At 41.0% G+C, this 23750-nt stretch overlaps 1 protein-coding gene across 3 annotated transcripts in view; it reads right to left on the reverse strand.

Moving 5' to 3' along the window:
* Positions 1–928: 928 nt before the first annotated feature.
* Tmem209 (transmembrane protein 209) overlaps positions 929–23750 on the reverse strand; it is a 35836-nt gene continuing 13014 nt past the window's right edge. For 2 of the 3 annotated variants that reach the window (XM_052719823.1, XM_052719822.1), the window contains exons 8-15: positions 22953–23024; positions 16156–16252; positions 14748–14873; positions 11966–12063; positions 10346–10460; positions 9902–9999; positions 7896–7969; positions 929–2887 (exon numbers count right to left, since the gene is read on the reverse strand). In XM_052719823.1, the coding sequence (XP_052575783.1) occupies positions 2833–2887; positions 7896–7969; positions 9902–9999; positions 10346–10460; positions 11966–12063; positions 14748–14873; positions 16156–16252; positions 22953–23024 (735 nt within the window). In that variant the 3' untranslated portion in view covers positions 929–2832. The remainder of the gene's footprint in view (positions 2888–7895; positions 7970–9901; positions 10000–10345; positions 10461–11965; positions 12064–14747; positions 14874–16155; positions 16253–22952; positions 23025–23750) is intronic. The other variant, XM_052719824.1, reaches the window with a different exon arrangement.

A 23750-nucleotide genomic window follows, 5' to 3' on the forward strand; every position in this document is an offset into this window, starting at 1 on the left:
TTAGGCCGTTCCAGCAGTCCTGTGTGAGTTAATAAGGGTGTAAATGAAAGAAGTGGTGGCAGAAATGGACAGGGACAGCTGCAAGCCCCGCTGTAAGAAAGAATGGATAAGGTCTGCTGCCTGATTGGACGGGGATGCAGGGAGCTCAAGGAGTCCAAGCATGGACAACTGGTAGTACAACGGGCAGACAAAGGGAGGCTGGAGACCTCACTGGTTTTCGTAGATATGGATGGAGTTCCAGATGCAGAGCCCACAGGATAACCAAATGCAGATGTCTGGCAGGTTCCTGGATGTGTACTAATGGAGCTCAGGAGAGACGGAGTACATGTTAATGAATCTGGGAATCAGGCTGAGAAGGAATAAGTGAGTCACCACAGAGACTGCACGGTGGAAGAAACAATGGCTGCCCTCTGGAGAAGTCCCCAGAAGGAGGTTTTCTACTGCAGAGCCAAGTTGAGAAAGGGCCACTCTGCTGACATCTCATTGCCATTCAATACCAGCTGGAAGAACATATTAGTTTGAGAAAACCAAGTAATGTAGCACTTTTGTCTCAGTGGGAACTAGATTATAAACGCCTTTAGTATGCCCTAAAACAAATTTGGTTTAAGTAAAGGCTGGTATTGATAAAGAAAAAAGATAAATGTCACAGTGAGCATCATCTAGCTTCATGGATTTGAGTCAAGCAATGAAAAGGAACACGTGATACACGTCCTAGGGTGACATTTGATTTGCGGTATTAGTAGATATTGACTCACTTTAATACAAGAAATTGCTAGATTGGAGGCTTGGGATGCAGCTCAGTGGTACAATGTTAGATGTACCCTGGGTTCAATTCCTAGTAATAAAAACAAAAACCCAAAACAGAACAAAAAATGATGCTGTATTTGCAGCACATTTTCTGTATAAGAAATTCAAACTATTTCATCAGTGCAGATTATTATTATTCTTTTATTGTTTTACATTTATGCAAGATTATTACTAGCCTAGTTTGGTCTTGAACTAATGATCCTCTCACCTCATCCTCATGAGCAGCTGAGGTTCCTGGCCTATCTCACCATGTCTTTACGGACTCTGTTTAAATAAAGGTATTATTAAGTACAGCGCAATCCAACACTTGTAAAGAAGTTGCTGGAAGAACTCTACAGCAACCCACACTAAGTATGTAGACAACTTTTCCTTTCCACAGTCAAGTATTTTTACATATATTTACTATATTGTATTTTTTGATGGTCACAATAAAATCAAAGGTTGGTGGTGTTTTATGCACTGTTAAAATTCTCTGGAGATTTTAGTACCGTCTACGCAGTCGTATCCTTTATAGTACAGCAGCTGATTCCATGGTACCTTCAATCTCTCTCAAAATCACAGATTTACATTGTAATATGTCCTTATGTTCAGTGAGTTCAGTGATTATTTTCTTTCATGGGGTGTTAACACTTATCGAGCGCAGCGAGGTGACAGCTCCTTTCTTCTTTCTTTCTTTCTTTCTTTCTTTCTTTCTTTCTTTCTTTCTTTCTTTCTTTCTTTTTGTTTGTTTATTCGGAGCTGAGTGCTACGCAAGCACTCTACCACTGAGCTAAATCCCCAACCCCTCTTTCTTTCTTTTTTAAAGTATGGAGAAAATTTTAGATATAAGGGAGAAGGCTGGCAGAGTGAAGAGTCCAGGCTGAACATGGCCAGCAGACTAAAGCAGACCGTGAGAGGGGAGGGGAGGGAGGGAGGGCGAGAGAGGAGACGCCGATGGAGAGGCGGCCCTGGGCCATGAGGCCAAGAGCAACGGCATCACCTTTTAAGCTCAGGTCAACCCTCTGACTTTTAAAAAAAATCCAAACTACACAAAATGGGATGCACCCGTCACCTGTTTAAACACAGGTGATGGAAGCCATCTTTAAAGACACGTGTGACCACTAATTACTTCATCTACATATAGGAAGAAAAGATGGAGAGGCAATCCTCTATCCTCCACCTGAAAACCAGAAATGGGAAGGCCAATACTGGGATCTTAAAGAAGGGAGTGGTAGAATGGACCCAGGTTCATGCCCCAGCACACAGACACACAGAGACAGACAGACACAGACACAGACACAGACACACACACACACACACACACACAGAGTCAGGCAGTCAGACAGACACAAACACACAGACAGACGCCTACACACATGCGTGCCCTCTTGCCCCAATGGGCAAGAAAGAGGTGCTAACCGAAGTAGTAACAGTTTTCTTGACGTCCTTAGACATTTAACTAAAACCCAAAGTTTAATTTTATCAGCTAAATTTAATGCAAGTGTGACCTTTCAAGATGCCAATATTATCAAATCTCTTTTAATATTAAAAAAACCAATGGGGGCTGGGGAAAAGGGCTCAGCAGGATTAATTACTACATCACTGAGAAATTAATTTCATTTCAGCTTTCGGCTGACTTGTAGAACACTGGGGAAATCTAGAGACACAACAAAGAAAACTAGCAAGGTTCACTGTGAGTACTCACACTCCCACACAACAAGGAAATAACAGTTTGTTCAGGGTTGGTTCTCACTGGGGTTACAGTGGAGAGGAGTCCTGGCCTCACCAAGTCAAGGGGACTGCACTAGTTCACACCCCGGGGCTGCAGTTCTAGAGTCATCCAATGGAGTCAACGTTTCGTGGGGTAGAAGACACGGGCGTTGTTATGTCAGAAGAAGATTCCTAATAGCTTGTTCTTGTTACATCTAACAAGTCTGCAAAGCACACATCCTATTTCAGAAGAGGTGCTTCCTTGGAGATGCTTAGCTTCAACTTCTTCCAGGCCAATTAGAGCCAAAATCCAAATGTTTGGGATTAAATGATGAACTACTCTCCAAAAATCCATAAAATATTCACACCAGAGAGCCCAAGATTAACTCTCCTACAAAGAAAGAAAAAACAGTTTTAGCAGAATTGCTCGCCTGAGTACCAAGGTCTGATCCTAATAAAGTCAACAACAGGAGGGACATCTCTTTAACTGGTGACAGCAGAGCTGTCACAGCCCAGCAGGTGAGCTCTAGTAACTGTGTTTAAAAGCTAGGTTTAGAAAAAAGAGGTTTATAGGGTGCTGAAAATTAATTTTTCAGTTGGGAGGTGGTGGCACATACATGCCTTTAATCCCAGCACTCGGGAGGCAGAGCCAGGTGGATCTCTGTGAGTTCGAGGACAGCCTGGGCTACAGAGTAAGATCCAGGACAGGCACCAAAACTACACAGAGAAACCCTGTCTTGAAAAAAAACAAAACAAAACAAACAAACCAAACAAAAATCCAAGTCCGAAACCTGCTGTGGCCAACCTGAAGCGCTGGAGGGTTGCACTACTTCTGTTAGTCACAACTATGACGTGTGGTTTCAAAAACTTGAAGTGGTTGTCTTTGGGAAACAGGAACTGTTCATTTTAGTCATCAACTTTCTGCCCCAGGCTTTACTGAAGTCATTCATACTCTAAATTATAGGATGGTAGTTTTTGGTTTTTTTAAAGACAGAGTCTTAACTGTGTAGCTTGTGTTGGCCTGGAACTCACTATACAGCTTAAATTCACAATCCTCAGCTAGGTGGTAGTGGCACACACCTTTAATCCCAGCACATGCGAGGCAGAGATGGGTGGATCTCAGTGAGTTTGAGGCCAGCCTGGGCTACAGAGCAAGTTCTAGGACAGCCAGGGCTACACAGAGAAACCCTGTATTCAAAAAAAAAAAAAAAAAAAAAAAAAAAAAAAAAGGACTGGAGAGATGGCTCAGAGGTTAAGAGCACCGACTGCTCTTCTAGAGGTCCTGAGTTCAATTCCCAGCAACCACATGGTGGCTCACAACCATCTGTAATGAGATCTGGTGCCCTCTTCTGGCCTGCAGGGATACATGCAGGCAGAACATTGTATACACAATAAATAAATCTTAAAAAAAAAAAAAAAAAAAAAAATCACATTTCTCCTGCCTCCTGCCTCAGCCTCCAATGCTGGGATTACAGGTATATTCCACCACACCTGGCCTCAACTATCTGCTAGTTTTTAAAAGCACTTTTAAAGGTTTATTGTTTTATTTTTGTGTGTATATACACCATGTTTACTAGTCCTTGGGGAGGTGGGTAGGGTGTTAGATCCCCTGAAGCATTGTGAACTGCTGTGTGGGTTCTGGGAACTGAACTCGGGTTCTCTGGAAAAGCAGCAAGAGATTTTAATTTCTTTTTTTTTTTTTTTTTTCCGTTTTTCGAGACAGGGTTTCTCTGTGTAGCTTTGCGCCTTTCCTGGGACTCGCTTGGTAGCCCAGGCTGGCCTCGAACTCACAGAGATCCACCTGGCTCTGCCTCCCGAGTGCTGGGATTAAAGGCGTGCGCCACCACCGCCCGGCCGAGATTTTAATTTCTAAGACAGCTGAAAAATATTAATACTTTTAAAGTTTTTTTTTTCTTCCTTGGTTAAAAAAATACAAGGGAGGATGAAGAGATGGTTCAGTGGGTAAAGCCCTTTCTGTAATCATGAAGACCAGAGTTCAGATCCTCAGCATTACCGTAAATGCCAATTGGGCAGGGCAGCCTCTCTGTAATTCCAGTGTGGACAGGGCAAAACCTGGGCAAGCTGGTTAGTTAGCCCAGTCAAATTGCTGAGCTCTAGGTTCAAGTGGTGAAACCCTAATACACTGTTTAGAATAATGGAGGAAGACACACAACATCAACTTCTAGTCTCTACACATACCCACATACATATATGTGAACACACACAGACACATGCACACATAACACACATACATACACATGTAAACAAACAAGAAGTAAAAAAAATTAAAAATTTAGCCAGGCAGTGGTGGCGCACACCTTTAATCCCAGCACTCAGGAGGCAGAGCCAGGCAGATCTCTGTGAGTTCGAGGTCAGCCTGGTCTGCAGAGTGAGATCCAGGACAGGCACCAAAACTACACAGGGAAACCCTTTCTCAAAAAAACAAAAAAAATGAAAAATAAAAAAATAAATAAAAATTTAGGGGCTGAGTGGTAGAGAAATTGCCTACTTTGGGTTCAATACCCAGCACACAGAAATAACAATGGGAACTAAGCATTTTTAAACTTATAGGAATTCTTTTGGGCCTTAAATTACTGCTCAATAAAGTTCTTGAGGTTTTTTTGTGTAGCCCTGGCTGTCCTGGAACTCACTCTATAGACTAGGCTGATCTTGAACTCACAGAGATCCGCCTGCCTCTGTCTCCTAAGCGCTGAGATCAAAGGCGTGCGCCACCCCCACCCAGTGAAGTTCTTGAGTTTTATGTTATCAAAACCAATCAATTATTACATCAAAATATCAATATGGACATTTAGGGGAAAAGAAAAATTTCAGAAAGCAATAGAAGACACACCCAATGTCCTCTGGCATCTGTGAGTGTGCTCAAGGGTGCATGAGTGTATACACATACACACACACACACACACACACACACACACACACACACACACACCAGTGTAAAGTCCAGATTGGGAAGCTGGGCACGGTGGTGCTCACCTTACTAAGAACTCTGGAGTTGGAAGCAGGAAGTTTGGGAATTCCAGGACAGTGTGTGACATATGAGACACAGACTCAAAAGGAATTCTTCTAAAACATTAGAAGTCCAGGCTGGGGATACAGCTCAGGAGAATACTCAGCATGAATGAAGCCCTGGCTCCACTGCTCAGCACTGTCAAAACTGACCCAACAACCTAAGTCCTCAAAAGCTAAAAACTCACTAAGTATTTAAAATATTTTACACTAAATTCATTGTAGCATGAAAACAGCCTTTCAGGAGCCAGGCATGGCAGTGCACACCTTTGATCCAAATGCTATGGAGGCAGAGGCAGATGGATCTCTGAGTTCAAGGCCAGGAAAGCCAGGGTTACATAGAGCAACCTGTCTCAAACAAACAAAACTCCAGCCTTTCAGACACACTAAGTAAAAAACCTTTTTTTTTTTTTTTTTTTGGTATTTAAACTTTAATTTTTTCTGTGTCTGAGTGTTGTGTCTGCACATGTGTATGTGTACTGTGTGTGTATGTGTACTGTGTGCATACCTAGTGCCTGTGGAGGCCAGAACAGGGTGTCAGATCCCCTGGAACTGGAGTTAAACAACTGTGAGCCACCATGGAGGTGCTGGGAATTTAACCAGGGACCTCCGCAAGGGCACCCAGGCTCTTAACCACTGAACCACGCCCAGTTTCAACAGTGATTTCTGTATATTAACAATAACACTTGTTGCAAATTTCATATTCCAGTCTATATATGCATACATATATTTATAATGAAGCCTTACTAGAAATTTTAGAAAAAAATATGTGCTTAGTGATACTGACAAATGCCTAAGACACATCATAAAATTAAAAGTCAGCTCAAACAGCATAAGTTTGGGTGTAATTCATTTTTAAACAAGTGAAAGATACAAGCTCATTTTCAAATTAGTCTGGATATTGAAACCCTGACACTGGGCACCTTGTGAGAGAGGAATGGAGAGGCTGAGTTGAAAGTTATTTTCATTTTCTGGTGTGCACTGTTATGCCATTTCAGGATTTCTATACTGAGCATGCATTATTTCTGCAATTGAAAAATAATGAAAAACCTTCTTAGTTTAGATGCTTTACACAATGATTTTTCTATTGAATCTTTCTTATATTCAAAAATATGATGCAAGAAGTGACTGAAGGGCTGGTGAGGGCTCAGTGGGTAAGGTGCCTGCTGCCGAGCCTGATGGCCTGAACTTAATCCCTGGGACCCATGTGGTGGGGTGAACTGACTCCTCCAAGTAGTCCTCTGACCTCCATACATGTACCTTGGGGTCTATGCTCTCCTCACCAAACAGACAGAGAAACGTTTAGAGTTTCTACTCACATCTGCTTTAATCTTTGACATGTCATCAATACATTTGGGACAGAGCTTTGCTTGCATTAAGGCAGTGCATTCCATAAGAGGTAAGCATGCCGCCATGTCACCCTGTCTCCACATTCCCAGCAGACTCCTACACAGCCACATTCAAAGCAGCGCTCAGGATGTGAACAGCACAGAACTCATGGAAGCAGATAACTGCTTCTTTCAGTGAAGTCTGATACTCATTTTGCCTTCTAGGGTGTCTCAGTTCAGACAAGTCATGCTCTGAGTATTCAGTGGCACACGTGCCCATGGCTGCGGTGCTGGCAGCACGTTCTGGAACATGTCTAATTTCTAAATTATGAACAGCACATTTAAACACAACCTTTTTCACAGAGGCATGCCCACCAGAGTGGAACCAGCCACAGATGTCATGTGAACCAAGCATTTCCCTTGACATTTCATTAATTTTCGGTCCTTGTTATGACAGCTGGACCCCAGAAGCTAAGTTTTCAGACTCCCAAATCATATATTACCAGATTTCCTCAGCCATGGGAGTGGTCCACTTATTTCAAACAGTATTTGAAATACTAAAGCACTGAATCATCAACATGACAATACAGTAATTTTGAATTTGTAAATAATGTGAGCTCATTACTGAATTCATAAACAACTTCGACAGACTATTTTTCATCCCAATTAGCAATATTTTGGAGTGGGTACAGAGTAGGCCCTTTGGAAGTATACAGATTTTTGCGGAATGCTTTGTGTCTAAAATGGAATAGCTTGGAAAGCAGATTCCAAGTTTCTGCTTTTATATCTTCAAGTGGCAAGAGTCTGATTTTTATCTATTTCAGAGATGTTCCCCAGGGGATACAACAGTAAAGCCAACTGGACGGCGTCCAACTGACTTTACCAACAGGGAGACGGGAAGTTCTGAAGCCTTAGTGGACTAGACACTGGTTGAGAATTCTGTCCACGCGTCTTCTGGTGTATGTGCTGCCTCCTGCAGAATCTTAACACAGAAAGAAACTCTAACTAAATTAAGTACTTAACTTTCAAATCATAAATACCTACCCAAGCATCCCCGACTCTTTGGTCTTTATGATGTACAGGAACATCAACAATGTATGAAACATGTTATTTCTGCCCTAGAATCAAGACAAAAACAGTAAGATTGAAACTAAAGAGTTTCAGTCATGTAGGCAAATGCAGATCTTACAGTTTGTATCCACTGGTTCAGAATTTTCCATAACTCAGAGTTGTATCCGTTCACTACACAACACTACTGCGGCGAGACGGAAAGGATCCAGAACACAGAGCTGACTCTGAGCAGGAAAGGCCTGGCAGTGCAGGCCGAGGAACAGGTGGGAGGAGGGCGATGGGGAGCAGCATGCCAGAGGACAGAGAAGCCTCCAACCTTGACTGCAGAGGCAGGAAATGGCTTCTGAACTGCAAAAATGTAAAACAGACTTGAACTATGAACAGAAAGTTGACAGACTGGGTGGGGTGGGGTGGGGGTCTCACACATGCAGAACCAATGTGGTGAAGTGTGGAAGAAAGAAAGCATTTCTGATGTTGACACACACGACACGTAAAACATGTTCCATCCCAGTGAGCACAGTAACAGAGCGGTCGGACTCACATAGCTCTTAGTTATACTTCAGAATACACTGCAGTATGCTTTCAGTATGTAAAGACCATGCTAAATGATTTTACTGCTAAGGGACAGTTAGGCAATGTTTTGCTGGCTCTGAAATCCAACTTTTTTTTTTTTTTTTTTTCCTGAGACAGGGTTTCTCTGTGTAGCCCTGGCTGTCCTGGATCTCACTCTGTAGACCAGGCTGGCCTTGAACTCACAGAGATCCTCCTGGCTCTGCCTCCCAAGTGCTAGGATTAAAGGCGTGCACACCACTGCCCGGCTGAAATCCAACTATTATATGTAAGTGTTGGGCTACAAAATCCCTCTATTGCTAGATCAAATTTCCCTTGACTTTGGGTGTTTGCTCGGGAATCTGAGGATACCTGAATTTACAAGGTAGTGGTTTTCTTTCATACATAAACAAAGGGTGGGCATGGGTAGTGACAGCAATCTCCAAGGCTCACAATACTTACGCATTTACCCCAGGAAAACCAATAAGCCAGAAAGAAGTGAGATTACTATGTCTGCTAGGATCCGATGGAGATCTCACTGTGTAATGATTGCCAACAGCTGTGTGTGGAGGAGCCTGCCTGAAATGCGAGTCTAAGGGAAACTGAGGCAGGCAGGACTGAGCATTAGAAGCCAGCCTGGGCTACATTTTGAGAGCCTTCCCCCGCCCCAATCCAAACTAAAAATCAACAAAAAGAAATTGCAGTCAATATAAAGATGCTGATTAAAAAAAAAAAAAATAGAAAGGTCTGAGGCCAGCCTGGTCTACAAAGCAAGTTTCAGGACAGACAGGACTGTTACAGAGACAAACAGCCTTGAAAAACCACAAAACAAACAAAAAACACCTAGACCCCCCAAAAACAAAAAACAAAACCAGAAAGAGCTGAGAAAATGGTGTACATCTCTAATCCCAGCACTCAGGAGGCAGAAGCAGGAGGATCTCTGTGAATTTGAGGCCAGCCTGGTCTACAGAGCAAGTTCTAGGACAACCAGAGCTAGTGAGACCCTGTTTCATACCAAACACAAAAGAGAGCAGAAGGCCCCACAGGAAGCATTCGGGAGGTGACCTGACAAGAGGCAACAGCGGCGGCGGCGGCTTCTCAATGAGTGGTTTTCTTCACACTCCCAAGTTAAAACCTGTTGTGTTCACGGTACACAGAACACAAAACCAAACCGTGTTCTGTCTCACACACACAGGCACAGCACTTGAGAAGCTAGTGTTAAGATTACTGAAAACTTTAGGCCAGCCCGGGTTACAAAGTGAGACCCTGACTCAAAAATAAACAGATTCCATTTTTAAAATGTTATCAAAATGCCATCATGACATCCCCTAGCAGCAAGGTCTTTAGGGTTAGGGACGCAGTTCCGTGGTAGAACGCCTGCCCAGTATACGGGAGTCCTGAGTTCAATCCCTAGAACTGAAAAGAAATACCTTTGGAAGGTTGTAAACATGACGCTGATAGATTAGCTCATAATGTGGAGGGTTGACTGCACTCTGGTAAATACAAAACACATTTTCATTCGTGACATCTGTAAAGAAAATATGGCATGTTAAAAAACTAAACCATGGCCAGCAGCGGTGTGGCACGCCTTTAATCCCAGCAATCAGGAGACAGAGGCAGGCAGATCTTTGTGAGTTCGAGGCCAGCCTGGTCTATAGAGTGAGTTCCAGGACAGCCAAGGCTACACAGAGAAAGCCTGTCTCAAAAAACCAAAACCAACCAAGCAAAAAAACCAAAAACAACCCCCAAAAACAAAAACAACACAACCCCTCCCCACAAAAAACCAAACCAACCAACCAAAACAAAAAACCCAACACAAACCATAAAGGAATTTCAGGGGAAAATCTCACCGAGTTCTTTTTAGGAGGTAGTACCTGGTTTATTTGGTGTCTGAACGAAGTGTTGAGAAGTGAATGTTTTCCCATCGGGGTACTTAGGGTGTGGAGGTAGTCTGGAGTCAAGGTAGGTGCAAAACACATGCATGATGATCTGAGGAGACAACAGCTGTGCAAAGTTAGAATGGCAACCTAGTACAGATCCATGTACAGATAGAAATATCTGTACAGATAAAAATAACTTTTTTCTTTGTTTTTCTTTTTGAGACAGGGTTTCTCTGTGTAGCTCTGGTTGTCCTGGAATTCAATCTGTAGACCAGGCTGGCCTCAAACTCATAGAGATCTGACTGTCTCTGCCTCCCAAGTGCTGGGATTAAAGGCGTGTGCCACCGATGCCCAGCTAAAAATTACTTTTTATAAAGAAAAGAAATTTACTTAAATCACAAAAGAATTTAGTGTGCTGATAAGTAAGGCTAAGCTTATAGTTCAAACAATCCACTCCAGGGCTGGTACGTAGCCTAGTGGGTAGAGCACCTGCCCTGGCTGAGATCTCCAGCACCCCCCCTAGAAAATTTCACACAAAATTGAAAAAATATATTTTCCATCATATCAACTTAATCTTTTAATGGAAAGTTTTCCCTTCCAAATTTTAAAAGGAAAGGATTAAAAGCTCCAACGTGAGGGGTGGGTGTGGTATATGCAGGGTAACGATTTAAACACCAAACTTACTTCATCTTCATTTTTGTTTTTTTATAGCAATTCAAGGAAGCAGAACATTCCTCCTCCCTCTTTGAGTTTCTCCCTCACCCTTGTGTGCATGCATGTGTGCGTGTGTGTGTGTGTGTGTGTGTCTGTGTGTGAGCGCATGTATTTGGAGACTGTACCCAGAGTCTCAAACACACGAGGCACATGTTCTGTCACAGATCTATACACTTAGCCCTTTTTTATTTTGATACAAGGTCTCATTAAGTTATTCAGGTTAGCCTTGAACTCACTCTGTAGCAGCTTAAGCAGGCCTGGAAGGGAACTTGCCATCTTTCTGCCTCAGCTTTTTAAGTAGTAGGGATAACAGGCCTACACTTGACCTGACTCCTTATTTTAAGTAGAGAATTTGCAGTCATGCAGCCGCCAGCAAACCAAGGAAATCTGCATACATTCAATTCTCAATTTGAATATCAACATCAAAAATTAATTTTCATGTAAATAGTTAATTCAAAAAAATCCACAGTTTTGAAAAACATAAACTTTAAAGCCCTTTGATTTGCTAAATATGATAGTAGCAATCTTTCCTAAAATAATAATCCCACATAAGAAAGAATGTGTCATAATATTCTTTGCTACATTATGTAACACAGAAAAACAAATTCTTTCCCATCATCACTTTATCAATAGTTAAATGATGACACCTAATAATGTGAAGTGCTTCAATGTCACAAAAGTGAAAAGGGAGCAGAACACATCAGCGGCACAAGTGTCCCTCAGCCATCCTCAGGGACCTGAACCAGCAGCAGCACCACTTGACGGAGCAGACAGTCTTCGCAGTGGCTGGGCAAGAGGCTGAGGGTACTCTGATGATGATTTTCCTTAGTTCCCAAATCCTTTCTAATACTTTGTAAGGACAATAAAAGCATGGGAACCGAACAATAAAGACAGCCGTACAGCAGCATCAGTGGGCAGGTCTGTATCCCACTTGCGCCCTTTGAAGTCTCCACCTCTGTTCCAGCGGAACGAGCTCATACAGCCTCCCTGAGAAAGTTCTGTGCAAAGAAAGTGAAAATTAAAACGCTGAGACATATTCAAAAAAAGAAAAACAAACCAAAGAGAGAAAGGAAAGCTAGAATATTACAGGAGTAAAGCACACTGTTGTAAAAAGTTACCAGAATATTCCCCAAAAGGAACATAAGATATAAAAGTTAACATCGCTACAAAGACTCAGGTAATTCTGAAATATGACTGCACAGTTAGAATGTCTTATATGGGCTGCTAACAGAATTCTTTAATGTGTGGAGAACTGCATTGTGGGTATGTAAACCATGTTCTTAGCAAAACATATGCTGAAAAGCGCTGTGGGATGTCTTTGTACGCTGTGAGTGTGTTGCTCTGATTGGTTGATAAATAAAGCCGTTTAGCCTATGACAAGTCAGGCTATAGCTAGGCAGGAAACTGAAGAGAGAGACAGGAAGAAAGGCAGGGGGGCGAGAGCCAGCACCACCAGAAGAAGCAAGATGTGAAATTACCGGTAAGCCACGGCCATGTGGCAACTTATAGATTAATAGAGATGGGTCAAGTTATAAGAGCTGGCTAGCAAGAAGCCTTCCATAGGCCATGCAATTGTAATTAATATTAAGCCTCTGCATGATTATTTTATAAGCGGCTGTGGGACCTTGGGGCCAGGTGAGACCGGAGAAATATTCCAGCTACAGAAAAGTAATGATGTCTACAATGTAATCTCAAAAATTGTGTGTATGTATACACATGGAGGGAGAGTCAAATATGGGAAAACACCTCTCTGTTCACTCTAAGTGGCATGACTTTCATTATAGCCTGGAGGTGGTGGTGCACACCCTTAATCCTAGCACACGGGGGTCAGAGGCAGGTGGATCTCTGTGAATTCAAGGCTAATCTAGTCTACAGAGTGAGTTCCAGAACAGCCACAACTGTTACACAGAAAAACTCTGTCTCAAAAAACCAAAAAAACAAATGAAAAACCAAAAAAACAAACAAAAAACCAAAAAACAAACAAAATAAGGCATTCAATTTTTTTGTATTTTGATGATACCTCATACACATATTTTCAATTTATATGTACAAATACTATCAACAAAGCCAACACTATCAAAATATCTGAATCTGAATCTATAGGAAATATAGAGAACAGAGGTTCTATAAACTATACCATGGATATATTCACAAAACCCAGCTCTATAAGACAACAATCTATGTCTTTCAACAAATACCGTGTAAAGATTAAAAAAAAAAAAAAAAGGATGGACAGGAAAACTACAACTTAAAAGAAAGAGATTAATTTATCATAATACATGATAGTATTTGAACCCTGCTTCAAACAAACAGTATTTAAAACAGGATTATATATTTCATGAGATGGTAGGATATTTAAACATATACCGGATGTTTCATAAAATAAGGGAAATATTACAAATGTGAGGTATGATAGCTAATATGTGCTAATAGTATGGTAGCATTGTATAATGCTTTATGTTTTAGAGATACATTAAGGAAACATTATGGGGGCTACAGAGATAGTTCAGTGGTTAAGAACACCGGCTACTCTTCCAGAGGACCTGGGTTCAATTCCCAGCACCCACATGGCACCTCACAACTGTCTGTAGCTTCAGTTCCAGGGAATCCGATACCCTTATAACATCCATGCAGGCAAAACAGCATTGCACATGAAATAACAGTAAGTCATTAAAAAAGGAAACATTACAGATGAACGGACAACTGAAAGACCATCCATTGAGGAGCTTTACAAATGGACGGCCCTGTCTGACAGCAAACCTAGGACTTCCTCAATCAAACAGAAGTGAGAAAGGAATACAGGGCAGGTGGCCTGAGCAGAGATGTCTGAACTGGCTGATGTTTAGAAGAAGGCTGTGTGAGGGTTTTTGTTTGTTTGTTTGAGGTGCTGGGCATTGAGTAGGCAATCAGATACGTTCTCTATCATGGAGTTCCATGTAGTGTTCCATGTACACGTAAAATTCTCCGTATGTGCTAAGTTTCTAGAAAGTCATGAAAAAATGCTTATTCCTAAGTCTGAATCCAAGCATGGGTTAAGGCAGAGGACTCTAACACTTTCCAGTTAAAATATCTGAAAAATTTGAATACTGAAATACCATTTTTAAAACTTGCTTTAACAAAGGAACATTTTACAGTCTGTCCAAATGAAAAGTAACTCTAACTTTATAAATTGTTCTCTAAGTAGAGAGGTATAATGAAGAGAGTATACGGGCAGGCTTGGGAGGTTGATCTTCCTGATTCCAGGTCAATTTCCTCAGATCCCATTGCCCCCAATCCTAAGCACATAACAGAAACCATGAATTAAATAGAAATCACAAAAATTACAAGAAGGAGATTCGCATACCAATATTACAAAGAAAATCACAGTGGCACCCAGTCCTCGGTAGTGTGAGTACAAGATGAGTGCAGCCTCTTAACTCATATTTACGTTTCTTACACAGAATAAAAATAATTAAAATATTCAGGGACAGTCCTCTGACACTTCTTAGTGTGCTAAATAGGTGACTGAAAAGGTGTTCAAGTATAAGCTTTAATTAACCCGTGCTTAAATATATACTTATAAAATAGAAGACCATAATTACATTTTTACTTTTTCAAAATATGTTTTTCCTTGTTATCTTTCATTTAAAAAATCCTAATATTGCAAAAGAGCTTTTAATTTTTCCTCTTCAAATCAAGTTACCTTTGATTCTTTCAAACAAGTACTCCTGATTTGGTGTTAGGTCTAAATACTGCACAATTGCATTCAGAGTTGGGATGAGAGGAGCTTTGACCAGGGCAGCTTGCTTCAAGCTGGTAACACTTGCCTCTGTTAAAACACAAAGAACACAAATTCCTCACCACAGAGACTTGCGGTGAACTTCAAAGTTTTCCCTCACCTGTTTTCAAATAGCTGGCTCCTTAACGCCGTCAAGGTTTCACACAAGTAGGTGATGTCTTCCTCACACTCTAGCTCACATTTCACCCTCTTCTCAGCACAAAGATGAGTAACTACTCCTATGCTGTGTTTCTGTCCAAGCACTAATTATTTTCTCCTACCAGTCTGTCTCATCTATTAGAAAGAGCCCAACAAAGGCAGGGGCTTCAGTCATTGTTTTATAGTGCTACGCCATCCCAATGCCTAAAACAGGACCCGGCACATTGTAGGTACTCAGGATTTGTTGAAAGAATAAAGGAGAGCAAGAATTAATCTTTCTTAAAAGATTTACTTTATAATTTAAAGATGTCTTGCCTACATGTATATCTGTGTACCACATATATACTTGGATGCCATCTAAGGCTGAAGAGGATGGCAGATCCCCAGGAACTGGAGTTACATTTGGTTGTGAGCTGCCATAGAGGTGATAGGAATTGAGCCTGGTCCTCTGGAAGAGCACAAGAGCATCTTTCTGGCCCCTTATTTTTCAATGATTTTTAACCATGCCTATTTCTGTGTGTCTGTGTATAAAGAGTGCAGGTGCCCATGGGAACCAGAGGTGTCAGATCTCTTGGAGCTGGAGTTACAGTTGGTTGGCGGGTACTGGAAACTGAACTCAGGTCCTCTGTCAGAGCACTATGTGCTCTTAATACTGAGTCATCTTTCCAGGCCAGAATGGGTAATATTGTAAAAAATGCATTTTGAGTATTAGTTGGGCATACAAAGAAATAAAGTACCTGGGTGAAACTTAAAAACATTATTTCCCGTGAAAGACATCAGTCACAAAGGACCACACACTGAGTGGCACCACTAACACAAACTATCCCGACAGGCCTGTCTGCAGAGACAGGAACAGGCTGGCGCTTGTACACGGCCGAGGGAGTGTGTGGAAAGGAGAGGGACTGCTGAATGGTGTGGGGTGATGAGACAGTATAAAATTAGCTGGGGTGATGGAGGGTTCAAGCCAAACCTATGGACTGTCCACTTTCAATAGGCAAATGGTACAGAAGGTAAGCATACCTCAAATAAAGCTGCTACATTTAAAAAACAATTACAAATGTTTCCTTCCTCACCTGAAGACAACGGAAGATGTTCCACAGCCCATTACAAGAAGCCGTTTTCCACTGAACTCATTTCCTGGAGTAAACCCCAGACAGAGTTCTGCTTCACATACCTCCTATCTGTAGCTCAGGACAGCCCATCCGTCTCATCTGAGTGCTGACAGACTCGATCTCTTGCACAAGTGGCACTAATATTGTCTCACTGATCCACTAGGAAGGAATGAAGAATAGCTTCTGTAGTTACCATTCCAAAGTGTTCTTAAATCATTACCTTTTCCTTTTTCAGGCAACCTTTTGTCTTCCACTTGACTAACAGAATCATAAACCACGGAGGTGCTGAGAGCGCAGGTATGCTCCCACGCACAAATCAAGCCATGTTCTTAAGTCATATACGCTTTTCATTTCAGAAAATGTGAAACTTTCAACTAGATTATCAATTTTTTTTCTAAATTTCTGTTTTTAAGATGGACACAGTGACTCATGCCTGTAATCTGAGTACTTGGGAGGTCAGGCAGGAGGATTGTTAGAAGTTTGAGACCAGCTGGCATATATATATCAAGTACCACATCAGCCAGAGCTACATTATAAGACCTGTCTCCAAAACAAAATACTTTCTGATTGCTATTCTTGACTGAAAGGAAACATGACCGTCAGTCTACATTTCTAGAGGTAATTACTCACATATTACCATACCACTTATACTGGTTTATAATCAGTAAAACAGTTTTCAAACTAGGGTAACTGATTAACTCATTATAGGCTTGCCCATGACTAGCTGCAGACAAACACATTTATTATATTTAAAAGCAGTTTGTAAATATTACAGTATTTAAAGGTAATACTGTAAAGATTGGGGATTTCAAATCCCCCTTTCCACAGCTAGTATCAAACTAATCTGGAGGTGTGAGAAGGCTGCACAAAGGGAATCTCCGCCTGGTAAGTTTGTGTGTTACTGTTCTCTGTATCTGCAGTGACCCTGACCACTACTTTTGTTCCTAAGCTTTTGTTTAACTATGAAAGGATGAAAATGTTCCAGACGAAATACAAATTCACAATTCCTTATAACAAGTTTGAATCATAAAACCTCTGAAAATTGAAAGCCCCTTTCTTTCTTTTTTATATTATTTTATTTTTAGTTGTGTGTGTGTGTGCGCGTGCGCTCGTGTGAGTAGAGGGGCTTACTCAAGCCAGAGGCACTAGAAGCCCCTCAGCTGCAGCTACAGGTGATGTGAGCTGCCTGACATGGGTTCTTGGGACTAGACCCAGGTCCTCTGCAAGAGCATCCATGCTCACAGCTGCTAACCCATCTCTCCAGCTCCGAAAGCCTGTCAAGTCTTTTCATTGTAAACGTTAGCATTTCAGTCTGGCTTGTAATGGAAGTATAACAATGTACAGTTCCAAGGACATCCTGTCACTTACTCATTCTTAACATTATTACATGCAAACAACTCACTATCTACTCTTTGGTGCTAGCAAAACTGCCTAGTTAAAAGAGATACAGGCCTCATGCCCAGAAATTCTGACTGAGAATGATGGGACTGGACTCAAAATATTGTATGTATGTATGTATGTATGTATGTATGTATGTATGTATGTATGTATGTATTTATTTTCTTATATTTGTTTTCTCTTGAAACAGTGGCCCATGATATAGCCCCAGCTAGTCTTAAACTCTCACACTCTTGCCTCAGTCTCCTTAGAATGTATTATATGCACGTGCCACCATACCTGGCTAGTTACCTCTCCCTCTTGATACCTTACTTAAAGCATAATAATAAAACAAAATTCTTCCAAGCCATGGAGGGGGAGTCAGTCTGTCACAGAACCTGGGACTCACAGACACTCTGAGAATGGGAGAAGAAAACCTGAGAAACGAGCATGCCTGTGTGGGGGAGTCGGTGTAAACAGTGGGGGGATTCTTGTCTAGGGAGGGAAGGAAACTGCGTGAATACTCTCAGTAGCATCCAGCACACGAGAGTTTTCCCAGGGTTGCCTTCTTGTCTCCTCACAATTCTAGGTATGTAATGTACTGACAGAAAATCTTTTGGGGAAATAAAATTGAAAATTTGGAAAAGGGAAGAACTTAAAAACATGCTGTTCCTTTATTTTCTCTAACTACACTGATTAAACACGGAAAGGAATATACAATCCCAAGAAAGCAGATGCTGTGAGGTGACTGTCCTCTCTACCCTATGTGCACCTTGAACAGTCAATTCTAACAGAGGAGACTCTCCTCTCTACTCCTCTATGTGCACCTTGAACAGTCAATTCTAACAGAGGTGACTCTCCTCTCTACCCTATGTGCACCTTGAACAGTCAATTCTAACAGAGGTGACTGTCACTTTTTGTTTTTGTTTTTGTTTTTTGAAGACAGAGTTTCTCTGTGTAGTTTTGGTGCCTGTCCTGGATCTCGCTCTGTAGACCAGAACTCAGAGATCCCCCTGGCTCTGCCTCTCCAGTGCTGGAATTAAAGGCATGCACCATCATTTTTAACAGTTAATTCTAACATTCTCATGAATAACCTCAGCTGATAGTCTGATATTGTCCAGCAACTGGCACAAGACACAACTTACATTTCTTCTTTCCTTTCTTTTTTTTTTTTTAAAGTAAGTGTGTGTGTGTGTGTGTGTGTGTGTGTCCAGAATCATAAGCCTACCCTACACCGACTGGAAACAGGCAAGCCCCCATCTCCAGACTGGCAGATCAGGTCTTTAGCCCCTAGGCCCCACCCATCGGGGCCCCAGGGACCAGACAGCTACCTTTCCCTGCTCCCCCACCAAAAAACCAAAAAAAACAAAAACCAACCCCTATGAACCTAACAACCACTGGAGCCATAAGCACACCCTGTACCAACTGGGAACAACTGGTCCCTGAGACAGAACCCACTAACACTGATTGGACTAAGCTGCTTCCAGAAAAACAGAGCCCAACAGCACCGATTTGACCAAGAACTCCTAGTGGACCAAGATTAACAATTAGATCAAGAGAGGCACCTTCAGACACAGACACTGCCTGCACCGAGCAGAGGAAGAGATAAGTAGACGCCAGTGCAAAAATACAGGCAACAACATAAAGACCTATATGACAACATCAGAACCTAGTGATTCTACACCTGCAAGACCTGAACATACCAAGGCAGAAGAAATCAATCCTAAAAATGACTTTAAGAAGATGATAGAGGCCCTTAAAGAGGAAATGAAAAACTCCCTTAAAGAGGAAATAAAAAATTCCCTTAAAGAAAGGGAAGAAAAAACAAACAAAAAATTGGAAGAAATCAAAGAAAGCCAAGAAAAAGTAATTAAACAGATGAAGGAAACAGTTCAAGATTTGAAAATTGAAATTGAGACAATAATTTCTCAATTGAGAAAACACAAACTGTGGGAATCCTGGAAATAGAAATTCTGACTAAATGAACAGGAACTACAGAAGCAAGCATAACCAACCGAATGCAAGAGATGGAACAGAGCTCTGACGTTGAAGACACAATAGAGAAAATGGATTCATCAAAGAAAACACTAAAGACAAAAAAGTCATAACACAAAACGTCCAAGAAATTTGGGATACCATAAAAAGACCAAACCTAAGAATAACAGGGATAGAAGAAGGAGAATACCAACTCAAAGGCACAGAAAATATATTCAACAAAATCATAGAAGAAAACTTTCCTAACCTAAAGAAAGAAATACCTATGAAGATACAAGAAGCTTACAGAACACTGAATAGGCTGGATCCAAAAAAAAAGTCCCCTCGCCCATAATAATCAAAACACTATAAACATACAGAAGAAAGAAAAAATATTAAGAACCTCAAAGGAAAAAGGCCAAGTAACATACAAAGGCAGACCCATCAGAATAACACCAGAGTTCTCAATAGAGACGATGAAAGCCAGAAGGTCCTGGACAAATGTTATGCAGACACTAAGAGACCACGGATGCCAACCCAGACTATTATACCCAGCAAAACTCTCAATTACCATAGGTGGAGTAAACAAAATATTCCATGATAAAACCAGATTTAAACAATACCTATCCACAAATCCAGCCCTACAGAAAGCACTAGAAGGAAAAATCCAACCTAAAAAAGCTAAACACACCCATGAAAACTCAGGCAATAGATAATTCCACATCAACAAATACCAAAGAAGGAAAACGCAACACTACCACAAAAAAAAACCCAGGAATTAACAATCATTAGATAAGAAAACAGGATCCATCCTTCTGCTGCATACAAGAAACACACCTTAACTTCAAAAACAGACACTATCTCAGAGTAAAGGGCTGGGAAAAGGCTTTCCAAGCAAATGGACCTAAGAAGCAAGCTGGTGTAAATATCCTAATATCTAATAAAAATAGACTTCAAACTAAAATCAATCGAAAGAGATCAGGATGGACATTACATATTTATCACAGGAAAAATCCACCAAGATGAAGTCCCGATTCTGAACATTTATGTCCCAAATACAAAGTCACCCACATTCATAAAAGAAACATTACTAAAGTTTAAATCGCACATCAAACCCAACACATCAGTAGTGGGAAATTTCAACACACCACTCTCACCAAAAGACAGATCTACCAGACTGAAACTTAACAAAGAAATAAAGGACCTAACAAAAATGGCAATCTTACCAAAAGCAATCTACAGATTCAATGCAATCCCCATCAAAATCCCAACACAATTCTTCACAGACTTGGAAAAAAAGTACACAACTCCAAACATGGAAAAACAAAAGACCCAGGATCGCTAAAAGAATCCTATATAATAAAGCAACCTCTGGAGGCATCACCATCCTTGACCTCAAGCTCTACTATAGAGCTATAGTAATAAAAACAGCTTGGTACTGGCATAAAAACTGACATACAGACCAATGGAATCGAATTGAAGATCCTGACATTAATCCACACACATATGAACACCTGATTTTTGACAAAGAAGCCAAACTATACAATGGAAAAAAGAAAGTATCTTCAACAAATGGTGCTGGTATAACTGGATGTCAATATGTAAAAGATTACAAATAGATCCATATTTGTTACCATGCACAAAACTCAAGTCCAAGTGGATCAAAGACCTCAACATAAATCCAGTTACACTAAACTTGATAGAAGAGAAAGTAGGAAGTACTCTTGAACACACTGGCCCAGGAGATCATTTCCTAAATATAACACCAGCAGCACAGACACTGAGAACAACAATCAATAACTGGGACCTCTTGAAACTGAGAAGCTTTTGTAGAGCAAAAGACATGGTCATTAATACAAAAAGACAGCCTACAGAATGGGAAAAGACCTTCACCAACCCCACATCTGACAGAGGACTGATCTCCAAAATATATAAAGAACTCAAGAAACTAGACTCAAAATACTGAACAATCCAACTAAAAAAATGGGTTAAAGAGTTAAACAGAAGCCGGGCGGTGGTGGCGCACGCCTTTAATCCCAGCACTCGGGAGGCAGAGCCAGGCGGATCTCTGTGAGTTCGAGGCCAGCCTGGTCTCCAAAGCGAGTTCCAGGAAAGGCGCAAAGCTACACAGAGAAACCCTGTCTTGAAAAACCAAAAAAAAAAAAAAAAAAAAAAAAAAAAAAAAGAGTTAAACAGAGAATCTCAAATGGCTGAAAGACATTTAAAGAAATGCTCAACATCCTTAATCATCAGAGAAATGCAAATCAAAACGATTCTGAGATACCACCACCTTACACCTGTCAGAATGGCTATGACAAAAAAAAACACTAATGATAGTCAATGTTGGAGAGGATGTGGAGCAAAGCGAACACTCCTCCACTGTTGGTGGGAATGCAAAGTTGTACAACCACTGTGGAAATCAGTATGGCGGTTTCTCAGAAAATTGGGAATCAATCTACCTCAAGACCCAGCCATACCACTCTTGGGCATATACCCAAGGAATGCTCAATGCCACAAAGATACATGCTCAACTATGTTCATAGCAGCACTATTTGTAATAGCCAGAACCTGGAAACAACCCAAATGCCCGTCAACTGAAGAATGGATTAAGAAAATGTGGTACATATACACAATGGAGTACTACACAGCAGAGAAAAACAATGACAGCATGAAATTTGCAGAAAAATGGATGGAACTAGAAAATATCATCCTGAGTGATGTAACCCAAACCCAGAAGAACAAACATGGTATGTACTCACTCATAAGTGGATACTAGATATAAAGCAAAGAACAATCAGACTGCAACCCACAGAACCAGGGAGGCTATATAGCAGAGGGGACCCTAGGATGACTGTGGCTTATAATAAGTTTTGGTTTTACTCAATCACTGGGCAAGCCTCAGTGAAACATTTCACTAATAGGATAAGAATTTGTACTGTATCAAGCTGATAATAGAAAATAAATAAATAAATAAAAATGAAAAGAAAAAAAGTTTGAAAGGAAAAAAAAAGTAGTCGACCAATGTATAATGGACTCTACAGTTTGTCTGTGAGCTTTTATTTGGTTACAGTTGGTGTTTTGTTTGGGGTGGTATTTTATCTTATTTCCTTGGTTTTGTTGTATTGGTTTTCTGTTTTTTGAGAAAGAACTTAAAGTTATATGGGTAAGGAGGGGGAGAGGATCAGGAAGGACTTGGGGGAGGGGAAGAATATGATAAAAATTTATTTAAAGTTAAAAATTGTTTTAAATAATAAAAATTTAATAAGAATTTTAAAAAAGATTTATTTATTTTGATTTTATGTGTGTGTTCATATGCATGTATATATGCCTACCAGAATGTATGCATGTTTGGTGCCCATGGAGATCAAAAGAGGGCATCAGATCTCCTGGAACTAGAGTTATAGGTGGTTGTGAGTCATCATGTGGGTGATGGGAATTGAACCTGGGTCCTCTGGAAGAGTAGCCAGTGCTCTTAACCACTGAACCATCACTCCAGTCCACAACTTACATTTCTAAACTTGGCTGTCCATGAATCCATGTGGTCAAGAAGCTGTCTATTCATAGTGACTCTCGCCCAGACCTGTTTAAAAGAAAAAAAAAGGCCCTTCAGATACACTAATATTCATTTAATTAGCAGTTAGTAATTTTCTTATTATAAACTCATGGTTGTTGTTCATGAACAAATATGTCTTTAAAAGTTCCTTATTCTGGCCAGGCGGTGGTGGGAGGCAGAGCCAGACAGATCTCTATGAGTTCGAGGCCTATAGAGCAAGATCCAGGACAGGCACCAAAACAACACAGAGAAACTCTGTTTTGAAAAACCAGAAAATTCCTTATTCTGGTAGGTTAGAGCATCTGTGTGTTTTGCTTTCAAGCACAAAGTAAAAATATAAAAGCCCATATCTGATATTAAATGGATGAAGAACAGACTGGCAAATGTACTTTTTTTTTTTTTTTTTCTCCGAGACAGGGTTTCTCTCTGTAGTTTTGCGCCTTTCCTGGAACTCACTTTGTAGACCAGGCTGGTCTCGAACTCACAGAGATCCTCCTGCCTCTGCCTCCCGAGTGCTGGGATTAAAGGCGTGCGCCACCACCGCCCGGCTTGGCAAATGTACGTATTTTAAAAGCAATGGTCTGGCATACTGAGAATTTTTTAATTATTTATTTTTATTTTATGTGCATTGGTGTTTTGCCTCACGTATGTCTGTGTTGAGGATGTCAGATCTCTGGAACTGGAGTTACGGAGAGTTGTGAGCTGCCATGTGGGTACTGGGAACTAAACCAGGGTCCTCTGGAATAGCAGTCA

This window comes from Peromyscus californicus, unplaced genomic scaffold (assembly GCF_007827085.1).
Source record: "Peromyscus californicus insignis strain IS unplaced genomic scaffold, ASM782708v3 Scaffold_6__1_contigs__length_162567912, whole genome shotgun sequence".
NCBI classification, from domain to species: domain Eukaryota; kingdom Metazoa; phylum Chordata; class Mammalia; order Rodentia; family Cricetidae; genus Peromyscus; species Peromyscus californicus.